The sequence below is a fragment of the Chelonoidis abingdonii genome, chromosome 10 (genome assembly GCF_003597395.2).
Source record: "Chelonoidis abingdonii isolate Lonesome George chromosome 10, CheloAbing_2.0, whole genome shotgun sequence".
NCBI classification, from domain to species: Eukaryota; Metazoa; Chordata; order Testudines; family Testudinidae; genus Chelonoidis; species Chelonoidis abingdonii.
In genome coordinates this window covers 54,438,190-54,453,047 of record NC_133778.1, presented here as the reverse complement: position 1 = coordinate 54,453,047, position 14,858 = coordinate 54,438,190, and the positions used below count along the sequence as shown (strand labels likewise).

At 40.5% G+C, this 14,858-nt stretch overlaps 1 protein-coding gene across 3 annotated transcripts in view; it reads left to right on the top strand.

Annotated features, from left to right (window-relative positions):
• The window catches only part of KIF5C (kinesin family member 5C), a 125,503-nt gene that overhangs the window by 77,585 nt on the left and 33,060 nt on the right, over positions 1-14,858 (top strand). For all 3 annotated transcript variants that reach the window (XR_004372205.2, XM_032769529.2, XM_032769528.2), the window contains exons 12-15: positions 2,507-2,682; positions 5,860-5,928; positions 12,833-13,039; positions 14,680-14,826. Coding sequence is in view for 2 of the 3 variants with exons in the window: in XM_032769529.2 (XP_032625420.1) it covers positions 2,507-2,682; positions 5,860-5,928; positions 12,833-13,039; positions 14,680-14,826 (599 nt within the window). In the remaining variant the exon portion in view is untranslated. The remainder of the gene's footprint in view (positions 1-2,506; positions 2,683-5,859; positions 5,929-12,832; positions 13,040-14,679; positions 14,827-14,858) is intronic.

Here is a 14,858-nt window from a genome sequence, read left to right as displayed (position 1 = left end):
ATTTTCTTTTTTGGTTTTTAAAATGTTTGAACTGTTTTTGTAGATGTTATTTACACATCTTGGGAACCTAAACATAACAGCACTGTTCTAGTTCACCAGGGCAGAAAGTATTTGCTTTCATTGTTTAATATGAGCAAAATGCAAAAGCTAAATCAATAGCATAAATGATGAAAAATAAATTAGATTTAACATTTTCAGTATTAATTGTATAAAGTGATCTCAGCAATGTAGACAAGGAATATTTTTAATGTAGGATTTCTATGTTGCTTGATTTTGTGTTGTATGTCTAATAATTTTGCAGTTTTTTTAAAGCTTGAAAATTTTATGTTCTCACTAACTTTGTCTGATTACATCTGGGAAACATTGATCATTATACTTCCAGGCCCTATTCTTTCTCCCAGGGTTGAATTACCATCTCTCCTTTTGTTTTGTTACATTTGCGTTATTTACTTGTTTACCTAGCAGTGTTATGGATAGTGTCTGCAGAGTTGACAGTGACTGCTAGTTATTTGATCTGTGGAACAACAATTTGGTAGGTTCTGCCTTTAACTGTAAATATTCGCTAGATTTAAAAAAAATCTTCATGCAGATAGTGGCATTTAACCTTCCCAAACCCCATACAATACACACAGTATTTACCAACTGGAGGAGTGTTCCCACCAGATTATAATGAACATCAATTCAATTTTTGGCATTAACTGCTTGCCTGTTCCTTTTGAGTGAATTGCACAGACTAGTAATTTGAATGTACATATGTTTCTGTAAAGAAAGTATTCTTCAGAGAAAATTCTTCTGAAGAAAAAAATTTAAGAACATCATATCTAGGTTTATTCTGCCACTGCATACCGATCTAAATTATTACACTTTTGATGCCCAGAGTTACAATTTCCTGGTTCAATCTCTGTGACTGTATTGGAAGTTTGCTGTTTTCATGCAGCTGTTTGATCTTTGTATTCTAGGGTGACCAGATGTCCCGATTTTATAGAGACAGTCCTGATTTTTGGGTCCTTTTCTCATATAGGCTCCCATTACTCCCCACCCCCATCCTGATCATTCACATTTGCTGTCTGGTCACCCTGTTGTATTTCTATAGCAATACATAGGGGTGGGAAGGAGAAGACGACAGGAAAATGGGGAAAACAGATACTTAAGCCTAATACGCTTTAAAATTAGTCTAATTTTTTTCCCCCTTCTTACTTACCATAACTCCTCCTCCTAATTGCCAGTGGGGGTGTGTGGCCATCTCATCTCTGAATCTGGCTGAACAGCTGTATCATAAACAGATAGTTAAGAGTTAATGCCTCTTTCACCTGTAAAGGGTTAACAAGCTCAGTGAACCTGGCTGACACCTGACCAAAGGACCAATTGGGAGACAAGATACTTTCAAATCTTGGTGGAGGGAAGTCTTTGTTTTGTGCTTTTTGTCCTGTTCTTTGTTCTCTCTTGGGATTAAGAGAAGCCAGACGTAACCAGATTTCTCCAATCTTACTGAAACAGTCTCTCAGGTTCCAGATAGTAAGTAATAGATAGAAAACGGGCTAGATTTATCTTTGTTTTCTTTATTTGCAAATGGTATTTTGCTGGAAGGATATTTCACTTCTGTTTGCTGTGACTTATACTTAGGCTGGGAGAGGGAATCCCTCTGGTCTAGGTGAAGCTAAGACCCTGTAAACATTTTCCATCTTGATTTTACAGAGATAATTTTTACTTTTTCTTTCTTTAATTAAAAGCTTCTCTTTTAGAACCTGATTGATTTTTTTATTCCTGTGTAAGACCTAAGGGGACTGGGTCTGAACTCACCAGGGATTGGTGGAGGGAAAGGAGAGAAGGGGGAGGGAAAGGTTAATTTCTCTCTGTGTTAGGATCCAAGGAGTTGGGATCAGTGTCTCTCTCTCAGGGAGAGTCTGGAAGGGGGAGAGAAGAGGGGAAGGTGAATTTCCTCTCTGTTTTAAGATTCAAGGAGTTTGAATCACGGTATCTTTCAGGGTAACCCAGGGAGGGGAAAGTCTGAGAGGAAGAAAGGAGAGGGGAATGGTTTATTTCCCTTTGTTTTAAGACCCAAGGGGTTTGGGTCTTGGGTCCTCCAGGGAAGGTTTTGGGGGACAGGGAGTGTACCCAAACACTATATTTTGGGTTGGTGGCAGCGTGATAAGATCTAAGCTAGGAATTAAGCTTAGAAGGGAACAGGCAGGTCCCCACTTTCTGGATGCTAAAGTTCAAAGTGGGAAAGAGACCCTGACATTAGTCTAATTTTTTTTTTCCCTTCTCACTTACCATAACTCCTCCTCCTAATTGCCAGTGGGGGTGTGTGGCCATCCCATCCCTGAATCTGGCTGAATAGCTGTTTTTATGGTCTCTTCCTTCAAGCTCCTCTGACTTGCACTAGGGACGAGTGTGACAGCTGAGTTCCTGGCCTCTTGTCTAACCCTTGTTTTCAGAAGTGCCTCTATTTCTCATGGATTCTAATGATACGCTTCCTGTAACTGTTTCCTCTCTGCCACTGCAGGAGAAGCAGTGCCTGAGGATGAGCAGATCAGTGCTAAGGAGCAGAAAAATCTGGAGCCATGTGACAACACACCCATCATTGACAACATTGCACCTGTTGTTGCCAGCATCTCAACTGAGGAGAAGCAGAAATACGATGAAGAGATTACCAGTCTCTACAGACAGCTGGATGATAAGGTCTGGAAATTGTTTCTCTGAGTCTGCTCTGTGTACGTAAACTGCTTCCCAACAGTCAATGGATACGTGTCCCTAGCGGTTTCATTATCAGTGCTGTATCCTTCCCAAACTTCAAGATGTAGTCCCTTCTGTTTACTGTGTAGAATAGTCCTAGCCTCCATCTTCACAGCTTGGGAGTGACACACATGGCTGCCTACCCTCACAGTGGTGAGAGGCACCTATGAGCTGCCTCTCCCAACAGGTGAGGGGGCCGTTGGCTTATTCCAGTTTTTTTATATAGTTTTAAGAAATGTTTTCTCTGCTATATACTTTTATTTAAACTAGTGTCTCTGTGTGTTCTTGACTTGTAAGCATATCCTAACTACCTTCAATTTTCTTTCTCAAAGTTGCTCATTTTCAGTCTATCTGTAGTGTGGAACTGTTTGAACTCCTTTAGGGATTTTCCTGTGTTGTGTATAGGAACCTTATGTTCTCACTGCTGTTACTCTTGAGTGCCTCTGTTTATGGTAAAGACTGGTCCTATGGATTATTTTTTCCCCTTATGCAGTCCCATTGTGACTATGACTGCACAGCACAGTAAATAGACTTTGACTGTTCTGTTACTGGTGAATCATCCTAAAAACAGTGGGCTCATCTGATATCTACAGCTTGATATTTAATACACACTAGCTGATATGAAAATAGAACAAGGGAGAGCCTTCCAGCCCTGTTTGATTTCTTTTTTTTTTTTTTTAAAACATCTAGTCAATTTTGGCACAAGAGCCATATAATTGAAACTCACTAAACCTCTACCAATCCACCATTTTACATAATTACTTAGTGAGGCGGTCACAAATTTTCTATATTTTCATTTTGAGCCCCATGAATTTTCTTTCTGGATGGGTAGAAAACAATCCAGGATTCAAAGTCCCACCACCAGATCTGCTGTATCCATCTATTTTACTCCACACTCTCTTCATGTATGTCTCTATACAGCTCTCATTGAAGTCTAGGCAAAGATTGAGATTAATTTGTAAGGTTCTGACCCATTTCCTCCTGAATCCCTCACCTTTTCCAGGAGATCCAGAACCCACATCAGTTATCTACCACTTCATCTCAACATTATTTAGGAGAAGGTAGGGAAGAGAGCATGAGATACAAATATTAGGTTTTAATTAAACAAGTAAAATCTAAGACCATCCTTTAGGTCTTCTAATGAATGCATCTTGTCTGATCTATGTCAATCTCCTAGAATGCAGGTGCCTTGGGACAGGAGTCTTTTATTTGTCTTGTGCAGGTCCAGTACATTATCAGTACTTCTCAAATATATGAGAGAGCAATTTGTTGGGCACCCATCATTCTGAATAGTTGGGCTTGGGTGACAAAAGAAAATACTTCTGTTCAGGAGATTTTAACAATAAGCATATATGTTAGGAGTGCCAAAAGATAAGAACATTTTGGCAAAAACTGAGGATTGCTCAAAAATATTCCTGAACCAAAACTTCATTTTAACTCATGTATTTTATTCATCAGGATTGTCCAACACAAATGGAAAATCATGCATTAAAAAGCTGCATTGGCTCTGTGTCTGCTGAAAGCTGTTGGACTCAGGAGGTCACAGGGACTGCGCTTGTCTCTGAGTCCTGAATGCAGTGGAAGACAGTGCTAGGGCTGCTTGAACATGTGCTTTCCCTTGTGCTCTTGGACAGGGACCATGCGCAGTCTGACCCCAGAAATATCAAGGAGGGTTTTAATCTTTGATCTGATTTTCAAAATACCATCTGAGTCATTTGGTGAAATTGCAGATATTCCACGTAGCTTATCAAGAGGTGTAAATTCTAGTCATAAAGTACTTAACTATTTACTCTCCCCGTGTCCTCTCTAAACCCACACAGACTATATTATTCTTCAAAGGACTAACTATAGATGTTCTAGTCACTTGCACTTTTTTGGAGAATTATTTCTCCAGGAAATATAGGAATGCACAATTGATTATTACACTATTATAGGGAATAATGAAGGGTGGTGATTTTTCCTAGTATAAAAACAAGGTGTTACCATTTATAACTCAAAAGACCCCACATTTTATGTTTATAGGGAATCTGAAAGACCATCTTAAGCGTTGGGAGTGAAGTATCCTATATACTAGTTAGCTAGCCTTGCCATCCTATTGTTTAGGATGGCTGCCAGGAGAATTCAGAATTCTGATTGACTCTCATGGGGCACAAAAGTAGCCACTTAAATGCTGAGTTGTTTTAGAGATAGACATCCCTTTTAACAAGAGTGGATGAGAGTGACTTTGTCAGCTGCCAGGATTGACCTGTCTGTCTGAATCCATGCTGTTAGAGAATATATTCAGTAGAGTCAGACATCTCTGTTCTACTTCTGCATTCAACAACAATTTCTAACCCTGAGGATATTTTCTTAACTAAAAACCTGAAATGTCACTAGAATAGAACATCTGGAGTTGCAGTAGACACACAAAGGTGGATAACGTTTCCTTCAAGGTCTTTGATAGGGAAGGAAAGATATAAATGTAACAAAGTGTACACATCCCATGTTTTACGATGTATTTATTTTAATGAAGTTCGGGGCTGGCCCTAGTTCTTGTTTAATAAACCTATATCTAATCTATTTCCTTTCAGAATAGAGCGGCAGACATTTTTATAAAATTATATTTATATTATCACAGCTAATTTAAACTTTTGAAAGTCAAACATGACAGTAAAACTGCTGACTGATCTTTCCCTATAAAAGCACCTCCATTTCAGGGGCACCATGACTGTCAAGATTTTGGAACTCTTTCAGCATAAGCAGGGAGAGATGAGATATAAATACGTGTTTGGAAAAGCCCTTAACTGAAGTCTGCAATCTTAGCACTAAAGATCTTGTTGTGTTATACAATTACAAATTGGCTGTTATCAGTTTGTTTGTTTGGTGCAGTTACTGCCATTCCATGTCTTAGTCATGATCTGAGGCAATCCTGCTTAGCTACATGTTATGATTTTTATTGAGACATCTAATCACTAATGTATTTTTTTAACCATGCTGTTCTTTTTCGTTCTTTTTCTTTTGCCCATCCATATTTATACTCATTTCATTTCCATCTTGGGGCATTACTGTTGTCCAGGTCTTGGAAAAGAAAAGAAAAGGGTTCAAATCCAAATTACAGAAATAAATCTTTTTATTAAATTGCAGGATGATGAAATCAACCAGCAGAGCCAGTTGGCTGAGAAACTAAAACAACAAATGTTGGATCAAGATGAGGTAAAAAAAAAATCCAAGGAACCTTTGTTACAAAAGTTTTGTTTCACAGAGAGCTTTTGTTTTTTAACATTACTGTATTAGCTATGCTGCTAGATGTCATAACTGGCTAAAAATCTGTTGGATAAGACAATGGCGAGTCCTTGTGGCACCTTAGAGACAAACAACTTTATTTGGGCAGAAGCTTTCGTGGGCTAGAACCCACTTCATCAGATGCATGGAGTGGAAAATACAGGAGCAGGTATAAATACATGAAAAGATGCGAGTTGCCTTACCAAGTGTGAAGTCAGTTGCCTTATGTGACAAATGGAAGGATTTAAACTTCAAAATCTCAGGGTGACCAGACTAACAAATTTAAAGTCTAATTGAGCACACATTCAAGAACACCATATTGCTGGGCCATAATATACAGTAGGGGTGGACAAACTATGGCCCATAGGCCAGATCCAGCCTGCTGAGCAGTTTTAAGTCAGTTTGTGAGCCATCCCATGCAGCTCGGCCCCGCTCCGGTTGGGGCACAAGGATGGGGGTTGCACCACCGGCTCCTGAAGCCACGGCATGGCCTTGCTCTGGCTCCTGTGCACACCAGTGGCCCCCTCCGGCACTCTAATCGGAGCTGCAGGGGCGGTGCCTGCAGATGGGGCAGCATGCAGAGCCGCCTGGCCGCAGCTCTGCCCAGGACCCGGAGAAGGGACATGGCACTGCTTCCAGGAGCCACTTGAGGTAAGCGCTGCTCAGAGCCTGCACCCCATAGCCTCTCCCCATGCCCCAATCCCCTGTCCCAGTCCTGATTCCCTTTCTACCCTCTGAACCCCTTGGTCCAAGCCCAGACCACCCTCCTACACTCCACACTTCTCATCTCCAGCCCCACTCCAGAGCCCACACCCCAACCCCAATTTTATGAGCATTCATGGCCCACCATACAATTTCTGTTTCCTGATGTGGCCCTCGGGCCAAAAAGGTTGCACTTCTACCCATCCCCCCGATATAGAGGATGGTGACTCTGGGGTTTTGAAAGTGAGAAATGTTGATAAAACATTTTTCAGTATGTTCTTCTCGTAAAATGCAAGCCAAGGTGGACGTTAGCCGATTACCTGATTTCCTTGGGAATGCTGACACTTTAAAAATTACTACTGGTGAATTAGTAATGTGCAGTATTGGGAATTACTGATGGGCAGGCTGCATAGTTTAGTGGCGTGTACGTGGGAAATGGAACTAGTTTTTCTTGAGATTTCATCCTGGCACTGCCGCTGATGTGCTCTGAGACCTTAAGTGAATCAGTTAATATCTCTTTATATCAATGTCCGTGTCTGAAAAAGGAATGTGTGTGTTTAAATGAGGATGATCCTTACCTACCTCACAGAGGTGGTAAGAGGATACAGTAGTAATTGTGTGATGATGTAAAGTACGGTATAAATGCTAAATCACTATTACTGAGCTTCCAAAATGTGGTTGTGGTATTTTTTCAGAAAATTTGGAGGAGGTGAAATGTTTCATAGCGAGTTAAATTCTCTATTTTTTGCTGTGCTTTCTTTTGCAGTTTGACACACTTTTAAAAAAATATTTTAAGCTTTTCTTGGGTCAATTTCTGCTGTTAAAGCAGTGTAAATACATAGTAACTCTGATACACCAGTGCAGCAAGTAAACTGGGATCAGTTAAACAGAGCAAAATTTGCCCCTTCACCCACCTCTTTTCTTTTTTGTTCTTCCTGCATATTCCCCATATTTCTCATATCAGTATTCAGACATCTAAGATACTGATTTGATTTCCCCTCTGTTCTCTCTTTTCTCGCCCTTATTCCTCCTGTAATGGCCAATGCTCTACCTAGATTTTGACCCTAGTCCCGGATCTCCATGTTTTTGACTTGTGTGGGCTTTTGTCTCCTGCTCCCATCAAATCTAGTTTAAAACCGTCCTCAGTAGGTTAGCCGTAGTGTAAAAAAAGAATTATCAGAAGCCTAGATGAACACAATATGTCTCACCAATCCATTAGAATTCTTTGAGGGGGTCAACAAACATATGGACTAAGGTGATCCCAGTGGATTTAGTGTACTTGGGCTTTCAGAAAGCCTTTGACATGGTCCCTCACTAAAGGCTTTTAAGGAAAGTAGGTAGTCATAGAATAGGAAAGAAGGTCCTCTCATGCATGGGCAGCTCCAGGCACCAGCGCAGCAAGCGTGTGGCTGGGGCGGCAAGCCCTGAGGGGCGGCCTGCCAGTTCCTCTGAGGTCGGCAGTCAGGCTGCCTTATGTGGTGTTTCTGCAGGAGGTTCGCCGGTCCCGTGGTTTCGATGGTAAATCAGCGGCGGGTACGCTGAAGGTGCGGGACTGGCGGACCTCCCGCAGAACTGCTGCTGAATCCGCGTGACCGGGGCGGTCCTCCCACAGAAACACTGCTGAAGGCTGCCTGACTGCCGTGCTTGAGGTGGCAAAAAACATAGTGCTGTCCTTGCTCTCATGGATCAGTAACTGGTTAAAATATAGGAAACAAAGGGTAGGAATAAATGGTCATTTTTCAGAAGTTAGAGGTCCCCGAAGGATCTGTACTGGGACTAGTGCTTTTCAACATATTACATAAGAAAATAAGAATGGCCAAAATGGGTCTGACCAATGGTCCATCTAGTCCAGTATCCTGTCTTCCCACAGTGGCCAAGGAGAGGTTCTTCAGAGGGAATGAATAGAACAGATAATCATCAAATGATCTGGGAAAAGGGGTACATAGTGTGGTAGAAAATTACTCAAGATAGTTAATTCCAAAGCTGGCTGTGAAGAATTACAAAGGGATCTCACAAAACTGGGTGACTGGGTAACAAAGTGGCAGATGAAATTATGCACTTTGGAAACGTAATCTCAACTACCACTCTCAAGAAAGAGATCTTGGAGACATTGTAGAGCATTCTCTGAAAACATCTGCTCAATCTATAGCGGCAGTCAGAAAAACTAACCATGTTAGGAACCATTAGGAAAGGGGTAGCTGATTAGACAGAAAATACCATAATGCCTCTATGTGAAGCCATGGTAGGCTTGAATACTGCATGTCGTTCTGGTCATCCCATCTCAAAAATAAAGTATTAGAATTGGAAAAGGTTCAGATGGGGGCAACAAAAATGATTAGGGTATGGAATAGCATCCATACAAGGAGAAATTAGAAAGACTGGGACTGTTCAGCTTTGAACAGCTGTCAACAGGGCCAGCTTTAGCAAGTGCGGGGCCCAATTCCTGTGGGCGGGGCTTGTACTCACCGGCGGCGCTCCCAGTCTTCAGTAGCACTTCCGTTTGTCGGCCAGGGGAGGGGAGCCGAGGGGCCTGCCATGCCCCGGCCGAGGTTGCAGGGCCTGCCGAAGACCCCGACGGAGCGGACTGCCACCAGGGTGAGTAAAAAAAAATTAAAAAGGTGCCTTAGGCGCGGGGCCTGATTCCAGGGAATCGGGCAAATTGACCTAAAGGCGGCCCTGGCTGTCAACCTGTGGAACTTGTTGCTAGGGGATGTTGTATGTTCAAAAAAGAATAAGGTAAGTTTTTATGGAGGATAGCTCCATCAATGGCTATTAATCAAGATGGTCAGGGATGCAACCCCATACTCCGCCAGAAGCTGGGACTGGATGACAGGGAATGATCACTTGATAAATTGTCCTGTTCTGTTCATTCACTCTGAAGCATCTGACACTGACCACTGTCAGGAAACTGGGATAGGTGGCCCATTAGTCTGACCCAGTATGGCTATTCTTATGAGTGTCTTGATAGTGTTGCATTTCACACATTGCTGGCAATAATACTTCAAATTACATTCTACAACTTGCTGATGTGTGTTCTTAACTTTATAGAGTTTTAAGCCATCTACTTCTGTTTAATAAAAGAATGGAGTCCTTTGTGGATCTAATGTCTGTAAGTCTAACTTAGTGTCCAAATCTCACTCATTTTCACTAGTTCCCCATTTGTATAGTTTCTATACTCCTGGGTTCTGGCATCTTTTCCTACCTTTAGTTCTTGGGTTATTTGTATCACTCTTCTTTTGGATGTTTGTTTACTTGGGAGTCTGCTGTATTCTAGCTCATCACCTGCCTCCCTCTGGATCCTTATTTAATATTAGTTTGTTTTCAGTGGCCTCTAATCCCTGACATGGTGACCATTTTCTTTCTTTTCTGCATTCATTCGTGCTTCACCAACTTTATTATCAAAATCCCTGAGGCTAGTGTTGTATCACAGGCTTAGAAGCTTTACTGGCTCTTCTAATGGTCATCTCAGTCTGTCACCTCGGGAGTCCAGTGCAATATTTGTGTTAGTTTGACTCTCTAAAAGAGGAAATAAAGGTGTTTGAGGCTTTGACTTCTTGTCTGTAAACTTTACAAGCTTCTCACAGCTTTCATTGAAATGATCCACCTGCTGTCTACTACTGCTTGTGATTAGTTCATTGATATGAGGCAATGTGGCTGTTCTCCTTAATTAGTCAGAGCACTTATTTCTGGCTGATTAAACTAGTAGATTTAATGCTATTATAAACCATGTTACGGATAGGACACATGCTGTTATTATACCCTTAGAATTCCTTTACCATGGGGTAACTATTTTTTTCTCAGGTGAAAGTACATACACTTGAGCTACATACTGCTATATGGTATTCTCAGATGAAATTCTGAATCTTCGCAGGAAGGCCGTGCCTAAACTTTACTAGAACATGAGGGATAGAACTCCATGTACTAAATTAAGTTTAAGTGCTAAATAAATTGTTCTGGTCTACTTTCTTTGTATATATGTGTTCATAAATTGACCTTTCACAGTGTTCCAGCCATCTTAAGATTTCAGTCACTCTTCTCTTGAATGGATGGCCAATAACTTGTTCACTCCTATATATTCTGATTCTTTTTCTTTGGCCTCTGTAGTAAATACACTGCTTCTAATAGCCCCCACAGTGAAGCTTACATCTCAAAGTTGTGAAACATGGGGAATAGAACTCCAGAAACACAGATCTGTACTCCTTAAGATAGAGAACTCCTCCTTGCACCTATCTGTCAATATTAAGGGTTATCTCTTTTTTGTGAATCAGTTGGTAGCGAATGAGATAACTAAGCTCCTGAAGTCTTGATTCCCCGCCCCCTTCCCCTGCAATCAAGTAAAGGGTAGTGTTCCCACTTACACATTAGGTAGTATATTGCACCAATAGATTTGTGGTATTATGAAACCACAGTGGTAAGCACATCAAAATACTTTTAAATAAATCGTAAGGAGTAGTCTATGTCAGTTTAGTGGAGAAATATACTTTTAAGGTGTTTGGTGGTTATTGTTTAAATCATCTTCTATCCCTAGGTCCTGATAAATGAACTAACACTTCACTTTGAGGATATAGTATTACCATCTGGATGCATTTCCCTACTGGTGAATCATCTCTTCCACACTTTAGGAGCAGGGGCATGTGTCCTGAAACTAACCTGCTTACTCTCTCTTTTCCAGCTTTCCTCTGAGACGACTCTAGATGCTGAATATATAGAAAGAGAAGGTGAAGAGATACTATCTCAGTTCTGGTTTTGTATCTAGAGCTGAACTTCCTCAAGGCTTGGGGGTGAAGAGGTAGTGGACAGTGGTAGTTCAGGCTGATAACCACATGCTTACCTAACTTTTTGTTACCCCTATAAACTGTGGCAGTAGAAAGAAGAGCTTACCACACCATCTTTCAGAGCTCCATGTTTTTTCTTCATTGTTTTAATTGTCCACTCCCATGCCATGTTCATTATCCTTCTGTCTAAACTGGACAGGATTTAAGTCTTCAGCCCCCACCAGGGCTACTAATTTGGCACTACGGGCTGTGAGTGGCTTAGGAGAATTACATCTACAGCACTTCAAGCTCCAGCCAACCCAAAAAGTGAGACCCTTAAAAACAAAAGCATCTCCTGAATAAATGTCCAGGATGTTGCCATTAGGATGACCCTGATCAATAACCCCTTCTTTTAATTGATGCATTAAATTTGTAGTCTTTATTTGGTGCTGCTTTTTGCCTTATTTTATTGTTTTAAACAACGATTTTTCAACTTGTGACTTTCCAAAAGTATATTATTAGCAATAAATATTGTGAGATACTTTTCAGTTTTCTCTTTTATTTTGACACTGTTCTCCTACAGGTAACTTTACTTGAGAGGTTTTCCAGTTCAGAGTGTGTGCAATCTGAATTTTGAAGAATTTTCCATGGTTTAATTTTTTTATTAAGATGGAATAGGAGATGAGAGTAGAATATGAAATTGACCACTGCATAATCTTTGCCATCCTATAAACTTACCTATGTCCTTATTTGAGAATGAAATGGATTAGATGGGTATAACAGGAAGGTTGGAGACAGCCATCAGTCTGTGCTAAACCTGTGTTCTTTTTATTAATCAACAGTTTGCACATAAAAATGCTTATTTTAAGTTGATCTCTGCAAATAGTAATTTTTTAAAAGGTCTGTCTATAGTTTCTTTTAACTTGAGTTAAAATGATTATCACAGTTGTTCCTGTTAAAATATTCCTTATAACAAAATGCCACAAGACACCCCAGGCTACTTTAGACAGCTTACTATGTGATTCACTTCAAAGTTGTGACACGTTGGCTTGAAGTCTTTTTCATTTTGGTTCTTAGCTTGGACAGCATTGAATTCAGAGTAGAAAAAGCATTTGAAGCTATGAAATTGCTCAAAATAAGTTTTTGTTTCTGTCTGAAGCTTGTGGCATAATAGGATTTGATTAAGCTTTCTTTTCCATGAGGTCCAGAGGTTTTGTGCTTGGTTTCTTCAAAGATGTATTTGCACATTCCACCTGCTGCTTATATTGTTTCTGATAGAGTGGCAAGGTCTCTTGTCTCCTGTAGTCAATGTTGTAAATCTTTTGAGCTAGTTCTTGGGGAACGGCGACCTACTTGTGATCTCTGCCATCTATTTTCAGCTTTTGGCTTCCACTAGAAGAGATTATGAGAAGATCCAAGAGGAACTGACTCGTCTGCAGATTGAAAATGAAGCTGCAAAAGATGAGGTGAAAGAGGTTCTTCAGGCCCTGGAGGAATTAGCTGTCAATTATGATCAGAAATCACAAGAAGTGGAGGACAAGACCCGAGCCAATGAACAGCTGGCTGATGAACTGTCACAGAAAACAGTAGGAGCATTGCTGGTTATTCTGCTATCTGATGTCTGCTTTTTACATGCAGTTTATCATTGTCAAAAAGACTGATTTTTAGGGAGATGTAAAAGTTTTGGGGCATCCCAGATACCCACTAGTCTGCTCCAATTTATAAATCTTTTATTAATATTCTAATCAAGTGTATTACCCATCTTGAAGAATAAAATTGTGGTAGACTCTGATACTCCTGTGTGATGATTGTTGGTAGATACTTGCATACAACACTCAAAATATAATGGTAATTTGTAGGAGCAAAGCACAGTAGTAATGTTCTTTCTAATTAGTAGACTTGCTTCTCAGCAGCTGTTAGCTTTATCCTCTCTTTGTTCTTCCAATATTCTGATATGTAGATCTACTTTGTCACTACAGTGTCTCAGCCTCACTCACTAAGGGTACATCTAAGCTTCACGCTGGCAGTGTAAATTCCAGCTCAAGGAGACATACCCACAATAGCTCTGATTGAGGTACCTGCTCTCTAAGAATATAGTCAGCGTTGGGAGTGGTGGGATGGGCTAGCTGCCCGAGTACAATCCTATCCAAGATGCTAGGCATGTACTCAGGGCACCTAACCCTTCCATATTGCTACAGCTACACTCTATTTTTAGGGCTCTTGCTTGATTGGAGCTAGCATGGGTATGTTGCTTCTAGCTGAAATTTATCCAGTTAGAAGTATAGGTCTACCCTAAAACTGCCAGGTTGGTGAAAATCTCCCTCCTTCACTCCTATCCTTTCAAGGAGGTTGGAATAATCTGCATCTTGACAAGCCCCACCAGAATGTAACATAAATATTTCTTTTCCCTGACTTCTCCGGCTGCAGTAGAGAGAACTTAGCATTGGGGATGAAGTAAGAGTGCCAATATTTACAAGAACATTTTGTATTCACTCATTTCTTATTCTTTTCTCCGATGATACACACCTTAGCTTCTTGGATGTGATCAAACTATATCACTTACTATATCCAAGTCTACAAGAGCTTCAAATCTAGATTTGGTTTAAATACCCAAAGGGTTAGGCAGGATAGACTCTGGAGCATGCGTGAGTCATGCCTATTTGGGTCATTGTCAGGTTCTGATTTCCATTATTTTGTAACTGATACCAACAATATTGATTTCATGTTGGTAATGTTTTTAAAATTATATTAGCAATTTTCATTTTCCTGTGCTATTTGCTAAAAGGCATACTGGCTGTCTGCTGAGGACACTGGTGATAAGGACAGGTAGTTAGATAGAAGGCATTACTGTACAAACACTAGAAAGGTGCAGATGTTGGTGTGTTTAATATGTAACTTGGATGTCAGACTCTAAGTGAATTCTGCAAAAAGATGAATAAAATAAATAATCCTGTATCCTGAAAGCCATAATTGAACAGCCTGTACCCATGGAATGGCACTGAAACAAGCGAAAATGAAATGTGGGGTCACAATTATACCTCTATCAAAGGGGAGACATAAAAACAACCATATAAAGACAATCTTTTAAATGTAGAAATAGGAAAACTGACCTGTGGGTTTGTTCTGTTCAGAGTATGAACTGTCAGTTTTCTGAACTATAGTTGCTGTTCTATATAAAGGGAATCGTTGGACAGGTTTGTAATCTCATCTCTTAAATCTTTTCCAGACAACTTTGATGACCACCCAACGAGAGCTGGGTCAGTTGCAGGAACTCAGTAATCATCAGAAAAAGAGAGCTACAGAGATCCTGAACTTACTGCTTAAAGATCTGGGAGAGATTGGAGGAATCATTGGTACCAATGATGTTAAAACGGTAAACCAGATCTTATATTGCTTTTTTCAAAA